Raw genomic sequence first — 22,586 nt, 5'->3', positions numbered from 1 at the left:
AAAACACATAAAGTCCTTTGTGCTGTACGTGTTCAACACACTAAAATACCTGTCTCAGGACTGTTTACTGAACTGCTTTGAAACCTGTCCATGATGCTGGAAAACAGAAAATGTTTGCAATTGACGGCCACAAAGGAGCAGCAGAATCAATAATCCACAGCAGTTAAAGAGGAAAAGAAGCGTTCTCACATCAGCATGTTTTGAACTCTTCCCCTCAGCCTCAGAAGAGCAGGAAGGCTGGGAAACCAGTGACGTGCACAGACAGATTTGATTGTTCTATTTAAATTGCAGCGAGAACACAGCTGAGAGAGAATCTCGGCCCAATGAGGTCTCGCTCAAAGCCTCGAGGATCAAAACACACGCTGCAATTAAAGCCTTCGCACCCGACATGACACCTCAGGTCACATTACTGGACACAGATGATAGCATCTGATCTATACTGGAGGTCTCTTAACTAACTTTAAGGATAGCTTTTTGACAGAGAAAAGGGAATCTCCTTCCCTGCAGATTTAAAATACAGTTGTGATACTGTACATGCAAGAAGAAACGGCCTCTTCTGAGTGTGACGTCAAATGTGATGATTCAAATGAGCTGAATTTCAAGTGATTTTCAACCCTGTATCACGCCATAGTGTGTAATAGACACGCTGGTCCACTCGAAAATGCATGATAGTGTCACGCTGTGCCTCCTCTAGGCGTGAACATGACACGGATGTATGAAGGTGGAGTAACGTTAACGGGCCGATTTTCTAATGTTTTTATAACGTGTTTATATGTTTTCATGACGTGTGGTGGCACCTTCTCTGTCCATCGTAAAACTGGTTCCGGTTGCGCACAATTTCAAATATTGCAGACGGAACGTCAGCTTTGATTGTGAAATGGCATTGGCTCTCGTGTGTCTCGTGACTGGTTGCGTTGTGAAACGCCATTGGCTGTCCTGCTCCGATTGCGTCGCACGCTAAACTTGAGCGTATACGCCACTGTGTGCATTCCTGGAGCGCGGTCGTAGGCGATTGAAACCTACTGTGCTCACACGATCGTACGGCTATAAAAGACTCGGAATGCAACGCGACCTGCTTGTAAGGTTTGTGTACTGTTTTTGGTGTGTGTTTTAATAAATGCCCGTGGCTGACTTCTATTTGCTTGTTACGTGTTTTTAATCGTCGGGAGGGGGGTAGGTTTAAGTGCTGTAAAATATCCATTATTTTATATATAAGTACAAATAATGCCTATTTATAAAGTCGTTTCAGTTTTCTCTCTGACAATCAACAATCTATTTTTATTTTTAATATATTTTATTGTTTTTATTTTAGTTTATCTTACAAGCACAACTGAACATTTGTTACATCTAAAACAATAGCTAAACGCAACTAATATAATTGGGTTTCTTTAGATAATTTTTTGCGTTACGTTACGTTACGTTTTGTTTTATGTTGTTATATGTTATACATCATATGTGACCCTGGATCACAAAACCAGTCTTAAGTAGCACGGGAACATTTTTAGTAAAAGACAAAAATACATTGTGTGGGGCAAAATGATTGATTTTTCTTTTATGCCGAAAATCATTAGGATATTAAGTAAAGATCATGTTCCATGAAGATATTTTGTAAATTTCCTACCTTAAATATATAAAAACTTTATTTTTGTGAGTGGATGGTCTGCCACAATGCCCCTGATTAACAACTTCAAAGGCGATTTTCTCAATATTTTGATTTTTTTGCGCTCTCAGATTCCAGAGTTTTAAACGGTTGTATCTCAGTCAGATATTGTCCTATTCTAACAACTCATATATCTATAGAAAGTTTATTTATTCAGCTTTCAGATTATGTAAAAATCTCAATTTCGAAAAATTGACCCATAAGACTGGTTTTGTTGTCCAGGGTCACATATGTGCAATAATGTAGTATGCTGTATGTGCATGTTGTTACACGTACCATATAAAAACTGTAATAGGTGCCATTTAAATGCATAGACTGGTTGTTAGGGGTAACTGGTATAAGAAAAGATCAATGTTTGCCTGTGGTGAGGATTAGAAAAAGTCATCATGTACATTAATTAAAGGTTCACTGAACTGAAGGTGGCAGAAAATTCAATGATTTTTTTTGTTATTATCATGCGCCGGCTTGTATGTGTGTGTGTGTGTGTGTGTGTGTGTGTGCGCTTTTGTCTTTATACATCAAGACGTTCCTATTTCCTTATTATTACTGTGAATGTAACTATTTAACTAAAATCCTATAGATACATCATTATTTTTACATTTCGTAATGTATAACATTTCAAATTCTAATCTATTGTTCAATCACGTGAATTGTTTATCATGTAACTGATACATCTAGCAGTGATTCTATGATCTGCCAAACTGAGCCTGATTCAATTTAAAAAAACTCATTCAAGAAAAAAAACAATAAACATCTATTTTATTACACACTGAAATGTAACAAGAAAAGTAGTTTCAATCTTATTAAAAATGTCAACATTTGTGAGTGCTTCGAGCATCATGCTGATGCTTTACACTATAAATACTGCTGCTATTTCTGCTTTCTCTAGTTCAAGTGTTTTAAATCAGTCACACACACAGAGCTTGTGTCTTCCTCTGTCTTAGGATATTTTCTGAACTAGGATTTACATACAATAAGAATGAATGCATAAAAGGAAAAGAAAAAGTACTCGTAGCTAATGCCCGAGGACTCGCATCCAATGCTAAGAACGCAAATGCAAAAGGGCCTCTGGCAAACTTTCGTCACCCAGAAAAGTGTTTTCGACGTGTACACTTAGAGAAGTATGAAGAGAGCATCCAGTCAGTGATGCCAGGGCCTGGAGAGAGAGAGATTATACACTGCAAAGAGAAACTCAATGCCGGAAAGAGAACACTGCCACTGAAACAAACAGGAGCAAAAAAAAAAACATGCCAAGTATGAGATTGAATGTCAACAACAGATCATTGTAAAGGACTACTTTTAATTCTGGAGGAGCGTTTCAAGTATTTATAATGTCATACAAATCTTGTTGTTGTTTTATTTTATGTTGTTTTTAACTTAGTATGCAGCACATTAAAATCTGTATTTTTGGAATACAATCAGTGGCGGAACCAGACTGGTGTCCAGGGTGGCACAGGACACCCTTGACATCTAATTGGCCACCCCGGGTGTCACCCCAACATTTTATTTGCTACTGTCAGTTTGATGTTGATTCATAACATTGTGCAATTGTTTTGTATACACTTACATCTAATCGGCAATCTTAATATTTATTTATGATCTTTTAATGCCAGGTAAGGGTTACATACAAATTTTCTGTCATGGTCTGTGGACCCCCTGAAGTTGCCTTGCCCACCCCATATATAAAACTCTAGGTCCGCCACTGAACTCAAGTTGAGTAATGTCTTTATTAACACTGCACATACTAAGAAACAAATGCATAGTGTATAGTATAATGCAATGTAAGTCGCTTTGGATATTGGAAATGTAATGTAAATGTAACATTTATTTTCATCTCTTTTGCTTTAATATATGTTCTGTTACTCTTGCGGCTATAAATCGCTAATTTAAAATGAAAGTTACAGTAATGAAATACTGAATGTCTGGCGTTTCTGGCGCTGATGTGACTGGAATCAATATACATTTTTACTAAGGTGTGAATGTTAGTGTTATTGAAGGTCATGTGATGTGGTCATGACTTATGTATATAATTAAGAGAAGGAATGAATGAAGGTGAACTGACTCTAAGCAGCCTGTTATCAGACTCACTGTATTGATTTACATGTGGTGGATGGGATGCCAGCAGTCCTAGAATTCCCGACATTATTTTACACACATTATTGGCAAGAAGGTATAAACCCATAATAAAAAATGCAGCAGGTAGCACAACAAGAAATGAAGCTTTGGTTATGGAATTTGATGAAAATCCAAATAAATGTGGAAAAGCGTTAACACAATAACAGACATTCATATCCAGAGGAGATTACATCTTTCACATGACCCCTGAGTTAGCTGAAAAACTGTAGGTACCTCAAATGTACTCTTTAATATTTACCACGGTTTGATTCAGATCCAAACCACAACATACTGATTGTCTATAAGCATTACAAAGTTACTCAAGGAAAACCTAAAAAAAAAACAATACTCTTGACTGCTTCATACAACACTACACATAATGAAGCTAAAGCCCTTTTCACAGAGATCCTGGAAAATACACGGAAAATGTGTCCAGGAATTTGTCCCGGGATCGTTACATTTTGTTCATTCACACTGCCAGCGATTTTCTGGAATCTGTGCGTGCGTTCACAAACATCCCGTTAAGATCTCATAAAGAGACATGACGTAATATACTGCAATGTAATGTTATGCGCATTTTTTTGTCATGAAAATAGGGTTGATCAAGGTGAAAGACATTTTCTTGAGGTGTTTTTGGGTGGCTAAATAGCGACCATTTCGGAATAAGATCACGCAGATCGAATGAAAAACTCGTTAATAAAGCATATCGCACATAATGCTATAAAAATGCATAAATAAACACTTGGTATATGATCATCATGTTTATATTGTTGAGAAAAGTCTGAGTTAGTCTGTTAACAGCGTCTGCACAGAAACTGGTGGGCTTCTCCGCAGCGCAGCACGAGCACGAGCACGGCAGGTGCACACAGCCGAGTCTTAAAGCCCATCAAGTTTATTTAAGCGCTGTGTATTTTCGTGTTAATAGTTTTTATTATGCTACTCTCGCATCTGACCTTAAGTTTGGTGATTAGGACTCTTGCATTCAACCATGATTTATCTAAAGACGAATAATAGTTTTGGATTTACTAACGAACAAAATAACTCGCTTAACTATATTTGTTTTCATAGCCAAATTACTTACAATTTATTATAGATGTGTGTCATCACTACACGGCCTTTCATTCACACAGGGCGCTTTCCGGGACTGATCCCGTTAATGTTACTAGGTCCCCGGCCTTTCCGGAATCACTTTTCGGATCAATCCGGGATGCGTTCACGTTCACACAGAAGGCACTCTAGCAATTTTTTGGCAATTTTCTGAGATCAGTGGTCTGTGTGAATGGGGTATAGGATGATTTTGATAACACTTCAAACGAAATATCTTTTACATATGAAATTGGACCAGAAAATGAAATTGCTGCTGTTTAATTAAAACGAAAGTGCATTGTCGACTTTTAATAGGCTTTACCTCAAGGTCACATGTTTCTAAGCTTCATACTGTCCTAAAAATAGTTTCTCTGAGCTTGCTGATTCATTAAGTAATATAAACTTATAAGGATTGAAATTTCTTCTCACACACACACACACACGCACACATACTGACCTCCATCATGAAGGGGTCCGTCTTGGCCGAGCGTCCGGTTGCCACGCACTGAAATGTGGCGTTCTGTCCTGCGTTTACCTCCACGTCCCCCAGCCTGGAGAAATGAGGCACTTTATCTGCACAAAACAGAGCAAACACACATTAAACTAAAATAACAGAAAATAAACTGTATTACAAATATTTTACTCAGAAGACATGCAAAAACCAGTGAAGTTATTGATGTTTTACCAACATTTAGCACGCAGATGGGCTTGTTTTAGCATTAATGTCAGTAAAAAGCTCAAAATAATAATGATTTTCTCTCGCAAACAAATCGCTTCAGAAGTCATTAATGAACCCACTGGAGTCATCTGGATTACTTTAACGACAGACGTTTGGAGCTTTAACATTTTGAGTTCCATGTAAGAATGAAAAATGATCTGCTTAAAGGGACAGTTCACCCCAAAATGAAAATGCTGACATAATTTACTCACCCTCTAGTTGGCTGTATGCATTTCTTTGTTCAGTTGAACACAAAGAAAGATACTTGGATGAATGTTAGCAACAGACAATTCTGGGACATCATTGACTATCATAGTAGAAAGAATTATTGTACAAGAATATATATACATATACTGTATATCATTGTTCTGTTGAACACAAAATGAGATATTTTGAAGAATGTAGCAAAGCAAACCGTTCTGGGTCACCTTTGACTACCATGTTAATTTTTCCTGCTTTGGTAATCCTTATTACCTAGAACCGCAATAAAAACGGTTTGACTTCCTACATTCTTTAAAATATGTCATTTTGGGTTCAAGAGAACAACAATAGAATTCAAAAGAATTGTCTGTTGCAAACATTCTTCCATTTTTTTTCCTTTGTGTTCATCAGAACAAAGAAATGTACACAGGTTTGGAACAACTAGAGGGTGAGTATTTTTGGGTGGAGTATCCCTTTAAGAGTAGATGAAGAAAGGAAGTCATATGCATCTGAGATGGCATGAGGGTGAGTATATAACGTATAAATTACTATATAAATGATCTTTATTTGTGGTAGAACTATTGCTAAATTTATCATTTTGGACGTGTTCCTTAATCCAACAACAACATGTCGTGATTCTGTCCCACTTGTCATGAATTTTCTAGTTCTGTGGAAAGAGTCGTACAGTACCATGTCTTTTGTGCTTGTTGTGTTATGTGTGGAGACACATGGCCTTTGTTGTGACTGCGCCACGTGTCCTCCTGTCGCGTCTCTTAGCCCCGCCCCCTTGTTTCCCGTAATCTCGCCCTTAATGTTTGATTCCTGTCACCTGCCCGACACCTCCCCTATGTAATCATCCCTTCGTTAGTTTCCCATGGTGGGTTTTGTTTTGTTTTTATATTTAAATAAAGTATTTTCGTTAACCCTTTCCTGTCTAAACTTGGGTTCTGTCCTTCAAATCATGACACAACAACACTAATCTGAGATTAAACAGCAGGCTAGAACAACACATTTCCTTTGTACCGTTTGATGTGTTTCCTTTATTAATCTATTTTCTCCTTGCCATCGTGCAATAAAAATGAGAAATAGAAACGGTTTCTGTTGTTATCTCAATTGATATGCACTCCATTTATATCACTTATCTCTAAGCTTCATGTTTCATCTTCACGCTCAACAAAGGCCTCATTTGTTTTGATCTGCCTGTGCTTGTCATCTCAGGATCAAATCATTACACACTGCATATGGAGAGCGTAAATGCCATAACATCACTGTTCTTCATTTATTCTCAACGCTTTCCTCACAACCCAAGTGCTGTCAGTACTTTTTTCTGTCAGTCTGAATTGCAGTGAATTCTGCAGGTTTGCACTCAATGCGAAACAAAAAACCCATCCACAATACAGAGCGCAAGTAGATATTCATTTTCTCAAAGGCTTTTACATTCTTCAGGTCGCGATGATGAAAAGTGGCCAATGACTAAAGCGCTTTCAAACATCTACAGCAAATTCTATAACTTTTACTTAAAGATCTCTTGACAAGCACTTTGTTAGCGTTGACACAATGCATGCGGCGAGTGGCCGGCTCTCATCTGTAATTGCATCGGCCTGCTAACACGCTGCTAATAAGTGATTCACATAAACGGGCTGATGATGGTTTTCTTGCAGCAGGGTTTCCGTCATGTGAATATACTCAAGGAATTCTCTCTGTTTGCTCAACCCGCGTGATGTGGGCGAAGCTGTACACTGTTAATAGTTCAATTACGATGTGAAACAGGATGTAAGTGGTTTGATCTGCCTCCTTTTTGCTTCTATAGAGGTAAATGCAACTAATGCGTTGCTTGTTGTTGAATTTAATAGTTTCACATAGCAAGACCTTCAGACCTTCAAAGAACAGATTGACTTCAGAAATACTGAATGTTTCCAGTTTTGTGAGACATATGCATCAGACCTTTGCATAAGGCTGAGAATGCGAGGTAGGGTAAAGTCTCAAGATAACGCATTGAACTGATAACTGATTTAATGTTGAATCTGTGAGTTGGTTATTTTCAACATTATATTTAAACAATGATGCACTGCACACCATGAATGAGTCACAAAGGTTCCTGAAAAAAGGGCTGTCAATAGATAAAAAATGTATTGCAATTAATCGCACCCTTTTCGTGCAATTTATCTCACACGTATAGTGAAATTAAACATACACTATTTATTTTGGTTAACATGTTTATTTTAGTACTGCCAATAGATAAAAAAATAACTAACTAATCACACACAGCTTTTATGTTTTTAAACATACGTTTACGTTCTAATAATTTCACATTTTATCTCCAAATGAATGAAGAAACAACACATTTCTTTAACAGCATCATTTTCATGAATGAAAGCCAACATTCTAATATTGTTGGCTTTGCAACTGATGTCTTTATTAAATATATTATTTTTTTCTATTAATCAAACCCATTATAATAGGTGTGCCCTTCCTATTTGTCTAACAGGTAGGAAATATACAGAAAATAAATAAAGTTCTCAAACACTTTACAGTCTTTACTACCAAATACATGAAATACAGAAGAATCCTCTTTAAAGCTACAAAACACATTGATTTCTTCTTTTCTTTTGTTCTTTGATTAACATCAGTGACAGGAGTCACAGCAGCACGTTTAAGAACGCGGCCCATTCAGAGCTGCTGCTCTAAGCAGATCTAATGCGCTTTCTATTTTCACTACTCTTTGCATTCATTTAAGACTTTATTTAACTCGTTGAAGACTGTGCTTGCGAAAATACTGGCCAAAATGTGCTTTCTGGCGTAACCTTGTTTGTTTTTGTTCATTCAAGCACAGAAGAGAAGTTAATACTGGTGCTGTGCTGTCTGACAGATTCTGATGCAGCCTTTACACCAGACGGGACTGCTGTTGCGTTGAGCCGTGTTCTACAGCCAGAAGCAGTCTATCTATACTGGACGTGTCAATACATCCATTTCATATAGCGCCTAAATAGTTTAAAGGCCTTTATATGAATAAGAGCGTGATTATATAATGTAACGCTAGACAATGATGACAGAAAAAACGGATGTTGCGTTAATGGCATTAAATATTTGATATGAAACTCATTGAAATATGAAAAAATTATCGCATGCGTTAACGCGTTAATGTTGACAGCCTTAGTTGAAAACTAACCTTAATACAAAATCAACACAAAATGACACATAATGTGTTAAATAACACATACAATGTGTGAAAAATGAAAACATCCTTTTTGAGAATGTAGTTGTCAATTAGCAATTAGTGTTTGTATTATTATTAATTACTGGGCGTGTAACTTCTCAAGCATGTTGAGCATGAAAAGTCTCACGGTGATGTTTACAGTAAATTTAGATGCTTTAAAGCTTCAAAGCAGCGCTTCTGTAACAAATTCAGTGCCTTCAACAATAAACTTCAAACAGGTTTTGGTGTATATAACTATTACGACGCAGAGTTATTACAGTTTAGATTTTCCTTTTATTTATATTTCAAATTAGCTTTTATTTTTAGTTTTTGTGTTAATTTTAGTTAAAGTTTTAGAGATTTTGGTATATGCTTTTTGTCATTTTATAATTTATTGGTTTATTTTTAATGTTGCTATATAAGATTAATTACGTTTTATTTTTGATTATTATATAATTTTACTGATTTAAAACATTTAAATTTTTCCTTGAGTTAAGTTTTTCCAAAAAAAAAATAGGTCAATATTTGATTGAATTTCAATGAACAGGAACATTTTCAAAGTTTTAATTTTAGTAAACTAAAATAACCGATTGCTATACATAATAGCTGTTATATTGCTGTTTTCTACATCTCGTGCCTCAGTATTATGGTTTAAAGACCGCATGTCAAGAAAACAAATAATAACATGCCCCCATTGACTTCCAGCGTATGAACACAAAACCACTGAGACATTTCTCAAAATATCTTCTTTTGTGTTCCAGTCAGACAGATTTTGAATGACCTGAGAGTGAATAAACGATGACAAACTCAATCTTTTTCTCCCTTTAAACTATAGTCATTCAGAAAACCAATGTGGTTTTAGACATCCCTAGTGCACAAACAGAAAATACACAACAGAAAAGCGGCTCGGCTCTGCTCTGCTCGCGGGTCCTCTGGCATGATGTCGCTCCAGTTCTAGCTGAATTGTGTGGCATCTGAGCAAAAACCTCCCAGTGCTGCCTTCGGCAAGAGCACAGGATTCTGGGTAAACACAGTGGCCTGTTTCTCCTCTTTCTGTCCCTATACCTCTGAAATACACTGACACTCAAAGACTGGCCACTGATCTGAGTCGCTGCAGCTCTTCCCATCATCCCCTATTCCTCATTCCTCCTTTCTTTCTTTCTTTCTTTCTTTCTTTCTTTCTTTCTTTCTTTCTTTCTTTCTTTCTTTCTTTCTTTCTTTCTTTCTTTCTTTCTTTCTTTCTCAAAAAGAGAAAAACAGATGAGGAAAATGACAAATCTGTCTAAAATCTAGTTGACAGCTTGGTTTTGGACCAAGTTTCAGGTTATAAACGTGATCCCCATATTTATGTTGGTTTCAAAAAAACCTTTTTATTGCATTCCTTAAATTGCTTTTTTCATTATTTCAGTCTCAGAGTGGTTACACTATGTTGACATAAATAAATTTTTATGACAATTATCATAATTCAATAAAACAAAACATGTCCATCATTCACGAGGTGTATTCATTAGCATTTTAAAATAACGAATCGATCCAGAATGAACTGTCTGAATATCGTCATAGATTGATGGGCTCACATCATCGTAGGAACAAGCGAGTTTGCTCTAAGGTTCCTTTTCCCACCAAGCGTGTTATTTTTTCAGCCTTTCACCCAAGCAAAAGCAAAGGATTTGACAGATTTTGTTTGGTGGGAACGCGTGTCTGGAATAAACACACTCACAACCAGAACCACAGAGCGAAACGTCATGAAAGAGGACGTCTGTGTGCCTGAGGTCAAGCAGTTGCTCTGATAAAACATCAAAATGAGCGCAGATCTCTTTCAATGGAGGTCTCTGGGTGACCATAGTAAAACCACTCTCTTGTTGTGGTGGCTTCGAGAAACTCGTCTCCATGGTAACAGTCTCTCACCCCAACCCCTAGACATCTTCTTTCCTGCATTGCAGTTCGGGACAACAATTGCTCGCTGCTGGAGGAGAGGATTCTCAGGGATGAGCAGCGTGTTGAGGTCAGTGCTGTGTCTCAATGGGTTACGTTTTCTGAAAAACACCCTCAATTATCATTCATTATTATGAAAGTGGCTGATATTTTACGACCCAAACAACCAGCTGAAAGACCACAAATAATTCATGAGCTAGAAGTCTTTAAACTAGCTATGAAAGGAAAAGACCTGGGTGACCTCATAGCCGGCTATGGACAGAATGGTCCTGGTTTCGTGAGGAGAAATATCTGTTGTCCAGATATATTTTATTTTTTCAAGGTAAACATTCTGAATATCCATATAGCAGTCATGTCTGGAATCATGAACAGAAGCAAAACCCTTTTTGCCTTTGCACGATAATTTGCCAAAGAATTAGACTGCAATACATCTGTATCCATTACAATAACTTCACACTCTTCTGCTGCTCTCTGTCAGCTTTTCAAGTTAGAAAAACACAAAGGAGAAAATGAGAGTGAATCGTTCTGTTTCGTACATGGCAGGTCACGTTGAGACGCACTACAGATCTTGTTCTCAGGAAAAGAACAGAATCTTCTGTGTGTGTTCTATTCCATTTAAACTTTAACTTCTCGGATTTGTGAATGCTGACAATTTTGGGTAAAATATGCCGCCAGTGTCCCCAAGACCAAAGTTTAAAACCCTAGTCACCCTATCTATTAATCGAATAAACACCTGATACAGATTCATATGCTGTTAGTTTAAGTACATAATCAATTTCAACCATCACGCTGATTTCACAGAGCTTGTTCCTATGCATTCTGGGATTGTTTTATGCGAATGTAGTTTGGATTATGCAACTATGTGGAGATAATAATAGTTAGAAATGATAATAATGGTCAAGTAATCAATGTAAGAGAGATTGTAGGCAACTCATTTTACAACGACAGCAAAAAGTTGACTAATAACAACTGTGCAAATGTCATGTTTGTAAATGCAAAGAACTAGTTGTTTTAGTACCAGTGAACATTAATATGGGTTGTACACAAAACCAAAATAACATGGTGACAGTGAACACGGATTGTTCAGTAAGCAGTTTATCTGAGGTCTGCAGAGACTGTCAGCTGTTTTGCTTATTTTTGGTCCTCATCAGCAATATGCAAATGGCCAACTAGAGCATCATATTCCTGCCTAAAGTCCACTGTTACTGTACAATGTGCCCCAGCACCGCATGCATTACTGGAATGAATAATATGTCTCATTTAAACAATATAACTGGGTATTTTTATGTTAATTATTGTTTGCAAATAAACATCAAAGTCAGCAGTCCGCTTGTGACAGGATCAAACTGTATCTTAACATCAGCTGTGAATAGAGTCAAAGGTACAGTGGCTCTGAAGGGAGCTGTCCGTGGTGCTGACCGTTTAGTGCCCTCATCTGTGCAACACAACCCTCACCAGTATCCACTTGTATTTGTTTTTAAAATATATTTCTAGCACACACAGTTTTTCTAAAATAAATGTACAGACAGCTACGAATAATATGAAATTATTCAGGCCGATAGGAGGGCAAAGCTAGCTGATTGAAAGCAGAAAAATGTTCAGTTCCATCAGCGTTCTTGGGGAAAAGGCAATGATTTCGAGCAATTACAAGCTTCAGGAGAGTTTTTGAAATGTTTAGGAAAAACGCATACCAAAAAAAATCTATTTTAGGTTCTCAGACAACCCATAGCCTGAGCGATTTTCAAACACTATAATAAAGCTTTTATCAACATTTTGTGTTCGGTGCTTTAAAAAGTGTTGTACAGCAGCCAGAGGCTGAAATGATTGATTTATTCTGCTGAAATACATCTTACCCTGATATATATATACATATAAAAGAAGAGTTTGGTTCCAAAATGAGATAACTCATGTTTTCTTGCGTTAATTAGCTGTATTTTTGAGTTATTATGGCTTAAATTAAAACAAACCGACTACAGTTTGATTGATATTAATTGGAGTTATCTCATGTTGGAACCAGACTCTTCATATATACATACATATATATATATATATATATAAGCTCAACTTGAATGCTAATGACAGAAAAGTGTATTCAATGTAGGTTTCGTGAATATAAATTTATCTAAAGACTGTAGTTGCATTTAAAATGAATTTAAAATTGGTTAAAGTAATGGAAAACGTCTTGGTTACGGATGTAACCTCGGTTCCCTGATGGAGGGAACGAGACGTTGTGTCGAACCGACAGAATGGGGTTTGTCTTGAGAACCTATAATCTTCTTAGTATTTAGAAAAGGCCAATGAAAATTGGCGAATGAAATTTGCATGCCGGGCTCCTCCCCGGATGTCCGGGTATAAGAGGGAAGCCGGCGTCCTCATTCATTCACCTTTGGTCTGAGGAGCCTAAAGCATCCTCCCCCGACCGCTGGGGTGGGCGGCCAGTGTTGTGGCATGAGGGACACAACGTCTTGTTCCCTCCATCAGGGAACTGAGGTTACATCCGTAACCAAGACGTTCCCTTTCTGTCGGTCTCTCGACGTTGTGTCGAACCGACAGAATGGGGTTCCTATGGAAAACGCCACAGCACTGAGCCGCGTCACAATCTCTGCGGAGCGACGTTGACTGGCCTGGGCGAGTCAGACGAACACGCTAACGCGAAATTATGACCCTCCAGTGGAGTGGAAGGGGGTCCCAGAGCTTTACACAAAGTTGGGAAGCCCCTGTCACCGGCTGTCACGGGCGGAGGCCTAGTTCTCTAAATGGCGAGAAGCCGCCCGGCACCGTACGGGCCACTGGGTAAGCATTATTCCCCCTGGGGGGAAAACGCTGCAGAGGCCACTACCTACCGTAGGGAGGAATTAGTGGAGACACCACATGGTCTCACCATCAGGGGAGAACTCATGGGAGAAATGTGCGGACTGCAGGAGTTAACCGCAAGGTGGGAGTCCACCTGGGGAGGTCATGGGTTGCCAAGGTGGGAACCATTCATGAGGATACATCAGACGGAACAGCCCACGGAGGGGGGGTTACCACGTCTGGAGCACTAGGTCCGGTTAGAGCTATGTGGGAGATAACTCAACTGTACCCCGGCCTAAGGGGGCAGGGCTGCTCTGCCCAGCCTGTCCCCTGGAAGGGTGCTTAGTGATGGATGGAATGCCTGTTCTTTACCCGAGGGGAAAGAAGTGAGGCGGGATCGCCACTGCTCCCCCCGGAGGGGGAAGGGCTTCCACAGGCGTACGCCCTACCGGCTGCCGGTCCCACACCTTGCCAGGATGCGGGCTGACACCGGTTCCGCGCGTAGGTATTAGAACCTCACGGAGTTGTTGGGCATAGCCCAACCCGCAGCTCTGCAGATGTCTGCCAGAGAGGCGCCCTGAGCCAGTGCCCATGAGGGGTGAGCCTCACTCCCAACGGGCAGGGGCGAATAGAGATCGGTATGCCCTAACGAGGGCATCCACTATCCAGTGCGCCAGCCTCTGTTTGGAGACAGCCCTCCCTTCTGCTGACCTCCGAAACAGACAAAGAGCTGCTCAGAGCTTCTGGGCTCTGCGTGCGGTCCAAGTAGAGGCGCCGTGCGCGTACTGGACACAACATGGATAGGTTGGGTCTTCCTCCCCGGTGGGGAGCGCGTGCAGGTTCTTCACCTGGTCTCTCGGGAGAGCGGTGGGAACCTTGGGCACGTAGCTGGGGCGGGGTCTCGAGATAACGTGAGAATCCCGGCCCCGAGTTCTAGGCAATCTGTGGACACGGAGGGTGCTTGCCGATCCCCTAACCTCTTGGAGGTGAGCGCCATGCAGAAAGCCATCTTTATCAGGACTGAGAAAGAGCGGCAACCCCGAGAGGCTCGAAGGGGGCGGGGCCTATTAAGGCCCGCCACCTAGGTCGCAAGAGGGTACGGAGCGCGGAAGGTGGTCACCCTCTCGCGCCCCTTAGGAACCTAATGACCAGGCCGTGCTGTCCCAGAGGCTACCCAGCACTTGGGTCATGATGAGCGGCCGAAGCGGCTACATACATTCCCAGTGTGGAGGGGGAGAGGTTACTCGTACCCGACCGAGCAACTCCGCGGGTCTGCTCGCCGTGAAGAGCACCAGGACAAGAAGAGGCGCCACCTATGGGCGTATAGCCACCCAGTGGCCGAAGCCCTAGCCTGAGTGACGTCCCAACCAGACCGGGGGTGGGTCACTCAGGATCTCCTCGTCCCGTCCAGACATGGAAACCAGGTTCTGCCTGGGATGCCGTAACGTGCCCCTTCCCCTGGGGAAGCAGTTCGCCAGGGGGAGCGGCCAGGGGGGAGTCGTTGTCAGAGCCTTAGCTCCGAGAACCAAGTCCTGGTTAGGCCAAGGGGCGTAACTAGTACCACTTGATGCTCCTCTTCCCTGGCCCTGCACAGGACCCTGTGCAATGAGGCTTACTGGGGGGAAGCGTACTTCCGCTTGTCCCGCGGCCAGCTGTGCGCAAGGGCATCCGTGCCAAGGGTTGCCTCGGACAGGGAGTACCAAAGCGGACAATGGGTGGAGTCCGGGGAGGCAACAGGACCACCTGTGCCTGGCCGAACCTCTCCCAAATGAGCCGGCTGCGCGGGGATGGAGTCGCCACTCCCCGCGAGGCGTCGACTGACGAGAGAGTGCATCGGCTGTCTGGTTCAGGACGCCTGGGATGTGTGTGGCTCGCAGGGAACTGATCACCTGCTGACTCCAGAGGAGGAGGCGCCGGGCGAGTCATGTTTAGCTGCCGTGAGCGAATCCAATGATATACACCACAGCAGCTGTGCTGTCCGACCGGACCAGCACGTGCCTGCCCTGCACGAGAGGTAGTAGCCTCCTCAATGCAAGTAGCACAACCAACAACTCTAGGCAGTTGAAATGCCAACGCAGGCAGGGGCCCGTCCACCGCCCCGACACTGCTTGCCCATTTGCACACAGCACCCCAACCCCAAGAAGGTCATGGAGACCAGGGGGTTAGGGTGTGTCGGCAGAAAGCGTGTGACCATATGCCTGCTGCCGGTGTGCCACGCTCTCCAAGGAACTTGACTCTGTAGCCAGTGTTGGAGCGGTCGTATGTGCATCGACCCGAGGGGGACCACCCCCCGCCGAGGATACCATGTATCCCAGGAGCCTCTGAAATTGTTTCAGGGGGACCGCTGACTGTCTGAAAGCTTCAGGCAGTTCAACACTGATCGGGCTCGCTCTGTAGTCAGTCGCACTGCCTCTGGGAGGCCGCGTGGGTGTGGGCTTCCTCGTCGCGGGTCTTGCACCCCCCGCGGGGGGTGAGCAGGGCCACTCATGAAGACAGATTCGAGTTCCCTACCGAGAAAGAGGACGCTCTGCACCGGGGAGAGCTTGCTCTTCTCAGTTGACCTGTAGCCCCACCGATCTAAGTGCCGGAGCACCAGGTCCCTGTGTGTACACAACAGATCTCGAGAGTGCGCCAAACTGAGCCAGTCGTCGAGATAGTTTAGTACCCGCACACCTCCTTCCCTAAGGGGAAGGAGGGCGGCTTCCACGACCTTCGTAAAGACTCGTGGAGACAGGGACAGACCGAAGGGGAGGACCCTGTACTGATATGCCCGTCCCTCGAACGTGAACCGTAGGAACGGCCGATGTCGAGGGAGGATCGAGACATGAAGTACGCATCCTTCAGGTCGATTGCCATGAACCAGTCCTGACACCTGACGGACGTCAGGATGCGTTTCTGCGTGATCAACCTGAAAGGCAGCTACTGTGTAGGTGCCTGTTCAGAACACACCGACCCAAGATAGGGCGCAACCCCCCGCCTTTCTTGGGGACAATGAAGTACAGGCTGTAAAACCCGCTGAACATCTCGGCTGGTGAGACGGGCTCGATCACTCCCTTCACCAGAAGGGTGGCGGCTTCGGCCCGAAGTACAAGGACATCCTAGCCTCTGACTGAGGTATATCGGATGCTGAACTTGGCGGGCGTGAGGCGACTGGATCACGTAGCTGAGACGGATCGTCTTCCCTAGCCAGCCTGACAGTCTGGGAAGCCAGACAGGCTCCCAGAAATGAGACGGGGACTAAAGGTACGATCTTTTTCATCGTCCCCCCGGGGGGTGGTTCGATGGCTAGCAGTACGGATTCCTTGCCGGGGGAGGTCCCCCGGGGAGGAGATCGGCTCTGCTGTTTTTCCTGCCTGGCGACTGCACAGCTCAACGCACTGACTGAGAGTGCTGAGGTCTGGTGTTTATACTCGACATTGCGCTTCGCCATGACGCAACGTCGAGTTTGCCGTTCACCGTCGTGCAGAGGGTGGGAGCGGCTGTGATAACCCAGAGAGAGAGGAAACTCTCCTCAGAGAGTAAGTGGGCGATCCAGCAGATCGGAGGGGGCCAGCAGATGGAGAGACGGGGCAGGATCCGTCCCTATCCGACTTCCCAGCGATGTGGCTGGGGTCGGGCCCAATGGTAGCCTTGATCCCCCTGAGGTCTTCCCATGAGGGCCGCTTCACCGCCGCTACTGATGGGGCGATGGTCTCCTCTTCGCTGTCTCCTCCAGGGGGGGCCGACATCAGAGATGCCGAGACCCCACATGCTTTGGACCGGAGTCTAGGTCGAGCCCCCCCCCAGGTGGCCACCGCCTACGGGCACGAGTGCACCGCGGCGGCATACTCCACCTGGGGGACATCGATGTATCCTCTAGCTGTCTCAACCTCGAGGGAAGAGAGGGTGACGGAACTTTGTTTGACATGAAACGTGCCGGAAAGGGGCGTTCCAGGTCTTACTAAGTTCTTCATGCACTTCCGGTAAACACGGCACTGGGGGCGGGCGCGGCGCCATGTAGCCAGCCGCGAGCGCCGGGAGAGGCAGTGCGGGCACATTCACCCAACACTCACAGCGGCCCGGGAAAGCATGGCTGACATTTCGACGTCCGCTTCTTCCTGGGCTCGACCCCCCGAGGGAGGGAGCCCGAGGAATCGTCGGAGTCGGATTGCAGTACGTCACCACCCGATGCTGCAAGAGACATCTCATCATCACGCATCGTGTCCGAATACGTGATTGAGGAATAAGACGGCGGACCATCTCCTGGGGAACGGTCAGACGAGCGAGACGAGGTGTGAACGGTCCGTGAGCCCGTGGCTGGCGGATTATCGCTCACAGTAATCCTCATATCACCCTCGCTGCTTGCCATAGCGGACGGCAGGGCCGTAGTCCTGCCGCCACGGAACGGGGAGCAAACGAGGTGGTGGCTGAGTCCCGTGGGAACACAGCCACCTGTGACGCAACGTCTGAATCGTCACCGCCCGCAGTGCGGGCAGGACGTATCCACAACGTCTGCCCCAGCGTACTGGAAGCAGGCATTGTGTCCGTCCCCCTCCTCGATGAGTGTGTTGCACCCATGAGAACAGCGGGACAAGCCACGCTGGAGAAATTTGCTCTTTTAGAAAAGGAAATTTGCTCGAACACCTCCGGAACTGCCGAGACGCCCAGGGGAGAGTCACTGCAGGAAGGGACCGTCCGCTGTCCACGTCGTAGATTCCAGCAGAAAGAATGATCACCAAGATCGTAGAGAAGCTCATCAGATGCGTAGGCTCTGAAGAACAAAAGGTGAATGAATGAGCACGCCGGCTTCCCTCTTATACCCGGACATCCGGGGAGGAGCCCGGCATGCAAATTTCATTCGCCAATTTTCATTGGCCTTTTCTAAATACTCAGAAGATGATAGGTTCTTAAGACAAACCCCATTCTGTCGGTTCGACACAACGTCGAGAGACCGACAGAAAGGGAACATCATTTTTCACAGTTAGGGTGTATTTAAACGTCAATAAGAAATTTACATTTATGCATTTGGCAGAAGCATTTAGCCAAAGCGACTTACATTGAATTATACTATACATTTGTTTCTAAGTATGTGCAATCCCCTGGGATCCAACCCATGACCTTGGCATTGTTACTGCCATGCTCTTACCCCTGAGCTATAGGAAAGCTACAGGAATTTCTGATGAGATTAACTATAATATGGATCACTTAGATTATTTGAAAAATACTAATGTCATTTTAATCTCTTTATAGTTTCCTATTATGTAGTGTTTTGCAATAAAACTGCTAGACACTCATTATTTTAGAGATCAAAAGTTGCTGTTAACCTAAATACGGTTAACATACGTCCCTAAATTGAACAGTAACATCACTAAATCACTAAAAGGTTTTGTTAAATACAGTATGTATCATAATGTCTCCACGTTTCATGTTTTTCCTATAGACTGGTGTGAAATAAATGAACCTTCAAATATTTAAAAGCTCACTACTGAGCTTTCAAACTCTGTACATCTTCCTATATCAATTAGATGTCGGTTTCAATAGCATCTACAATTACGCTCTTGCTGTGACTGTGAAATTGAAATGCAAAAATACAGGACTCCTAGTTTCCACTCAGTAACTTGATCAAATTAAAGCAGGAACCAAACTGAGTTCTTGAATTCAAAGGCACCATCCCCATTCACATACAATCGACTTTTTCCCAGCATGACTGCACTACACTTCCCAAAAGCCAGCAGGTATGGAGACCTATGGTGTATCGTGGCTTTGAGCACCTCAGCCGGTGCAGAATTATGAGGCGTTCGCTAACGCAAGTCTCCAGCCGTGCTAATGGAGTGTGTGTGGGGGGGGACACAAGACATTCACATTCACACCTGACTGAAGCAACAGATCAAGCAACGTCACACAGGGCTCAACAACCAAAGAGAATAAAGAAATGCATCCGAGACGTCCGCGGCGGGGGTCTCGAGACGGAGAGATATCAGCACAAAAGGTCACCCGCAGGAAGATGATGTGAAGCACGAAAAATGGAAGAAAAAGTGTCAGTGCATAATTGTCGTCCTTGATGGCTATTCAGATGAAAAGCGAGCACCCCGAAGCTCTGACAGGAGGAAATGGGCGCCTTTGTCTCTTGCTCCAGGTGGTCTGACCTGGTCATACGCCTCCCTCCAGACTGGAAAGGTCAGTGAAAGTGTGTGTGTGTGTGCGCAAAGAGACAGAACTTACAGCAGGGATAGTTTAACAGCACTATATCATCCAGACCGATGTAACCCTTCTGCTCCGATGAGACGGTGGCTTCAAAAACGACCTGGGGAAAGAAAGAAAGAAAGAAAGAAAGAATGAATGAGGCTAAACAGACTACACAGAGCATACAGCAAGCAAGACAGGACTGAAAACCACACCTGAAATATGAAATATTAAAATATGTAAATTGCCCACCAATTCTCGGTCATGACGCATATCCAAAAATGTTGAATTAAAAAAAGAGGTACAGTTCTCACTATTATTACACCATTATAACATATTATAACATATGTATTACATGTAATGATAATAATGTATATTGCAATACATTTTTTTTATTTTAATTCGCCTCGTAAATCTGGCCACTGGGGAAGCTTGTTTTCTATTTTTAAAGACACATTTTCTTGCCGGTCAATTGTGATTAATGACTATCTGAGTTTTGAGCTGCAGCTATTTACATTGGATCTAAACTTCCCATTTTTGGTTGCTCTGATTTATCGCCCCCCAAAACACAACACAAACCTTTTAAATGACTTTGCAGACTTTTTAGGGTTAATTTACAACGAAATATGACAAACTGTTGATTCTTGGTGATTTTAATGTTCATATATGCTGCACATCGGACTAAATGCATTTGATCTAAATCAACCGATCTTGTGCTGACATATGGCTTTTCTCTGTACGATCTTGGGGTTTTGGACAATGGGTTTTCTGACCATAAATCTGTCTTGTTTTCTGTTCCCTGGGTTTGTAAATACACCTAAAGTCACTCAACGTACCCGTCACTGTCGATTAATTACCTCTACCACTAGTGAAGCTTTCTCATTAGCTTTATGTGTTGCTATTAAATCAGTAGATGTAAGTCAATGTGACTTGGATGCAGAGGAGATCCTGTTCAGGCTTAATTCCACATGTGTGGATGGCTTGGATTCAGTTGCTCCTGTAAAATCCTCAAAACTTAAACCTAGATCTGAGCCCAGGATTGATGACAACATACGCTCTCTGAGGCAGATATGTAGGAGAGCGGAGCGTAAGTGGAAAAGGATCGGCTTCAAATTTCCTTTGAAATTTTAAGAGATTCTTTATTGAAATTTCAGAAGAAAGTCAGAGCAGCAAAATCCAAGTACTTCACAGCAATTATTGACAAGAATTGCCACAGATTCAACTCTCATCTCAACTTTATTTATATAGCACTTTTTACAATTTTCATTGTTACAAAGCAGCTGTACATAAGACATATTGACTATAAGCAAAACAATTAAAGTTATACCTGCAAAAACAAGAAAAAAGAAGACCTAAAAAAACAGATCTAAAACTCTTTTTACTATTGTTAATGTTGTTGCAAATCCAACTGTTTGTGAGCACCCAGATGTGTCAAATACTTTGTGGGATAATTTTCTTAGATTTTTTATAAATAAGGTCAGTGATATCAGGCTGGGGATATCTCCACCTGCTTTGGATCCTTCTATTTCTCCAGTCTGTTCTGTTGATTTCAGCCAGTTTGAACTTATTTCTTTTTTACATCTTCAAGAAATAGTATAGTGTGTCAGTTAAAGCCATCTGGCTCCTCCATTGATGCTATTCCACCTTTTTTCCTGAAACAAGTCTTTGATGTAGTGGGTCCCTATCTTGTGACCATGATAAATCAATGTTTTGAGACTAGTACTGTACCCGATGTGTTAATACATGCTATATTCTATCCCGGCTATAGGCCGAACCTAGATCCTTCTGTTTTAGCCAATTAAAGAGCAATTTATAATCTGTCTTTTATTACAATGATATTAGAAAAAGTAGTCCTGCAACAACTACAATTTTTTTTAGATGAAAATAAGATCTTTGAAGTCATTCAATCAGGCTTTAGAAAACACCACTCGGCGGAGACTGCTTGTCATGAAACGTGAGGAGAACCCAATTGCAGGCAGCGGGATTAAGGGGTTAACAATACAGAACTTTATTTGAACAATAAACACAAAACAAATACCCACAATGGGGTAAAAAACGGGAATAAGAAAATAATATGCAAACACAGAACGAAGAACTAAACACTAGACTGACCAACACTTGACATAGTTAACTAAACTGCACACTTACTAAGACTGACGAAACAGCAACAACAGGAACAGGAACAGGTAACAACGGCAAACATAGGAGGCCAACAAGAACAGTGGTACATCGAACGTAATGCACGAGCAACAAGACAATGAAACATGAGGGCATTTTAAAGGGTGACAAACGAAGGAAGATAACGAGGGGCAGGTGAAAAACATAAGACACGGCAGGGAGGCAATACGGGAAACGAGAGGGGTGGGGCCAATGACAGGACACGAGAAAGCACATGGAATGTCAAAAGATAAACACCCCATGGCTTTCTCACGCTAAACCAAAAGCTTTGTCACGACTCTGCCATAGGACCAAGAAAACCATGACAAGATAAGGCAGAGTCGTGACACTGCTCTTCTGAAGGTTTTAAACGATATTCTACTAACTGGTGATGCTGGGGATCATCCTGTGCTTGTGCTCCTAGACTTGAGCTCTGCTTTCGACACTGTGGACCAAGCTGTTCTGCTTGCTCGCTTGGAGCACTGTGTAGGCATAAAAGGTAGTGCTCTTGAATGGTTTAAATCATATTTCTCTAATCGTAGCTTTGGAGTTCATATTGATGA

The 22,586-nt window shown here is 42.7% G+C and overlaps 1 protein-coding gene across 1 annotated transcript in view; it reads right to left on the bottom strand.

Annotated features, from left to right (window-relative positions):
• Positions 1 to 22,586, bottom strand: part of ptprua (protein tyrosine phosphatase receptor type Ua) — a 217,789-nt gene that overhangs the window by 73,122 nt on the left and 122,081 nt on the right. Inside the window, 2 exon segments of the mRNA XM_057354219.1 lie at positions 5,319 to 5,434; positions 19,906 to 19,987. Of these exon segments, the coding sequence (XP_057210202.1) occupies positions 5,319 to 5,434; positions 19,906 to 19,987 (198 nt within the window).

Source organism: Triplophysa rosa, linkage group LG16, assembly GCF_024868665.1.
Source record: "Triplophysa rosa linkage group LG16, Trosa_1v2, whole genome shotgun sequence".
Lineage (NCBI taxonomy): Eukaryota > Metazoa > Chordata > Actinopteri > Cypriniformes > Nemacheilidae > Triplophysa > Triplophysa rosa.
The sequence above is the reverse complement of the archived record's forward strand: the minus strand, read 5'-3'. Positions and strand labels throughout refer to the sequence as shown.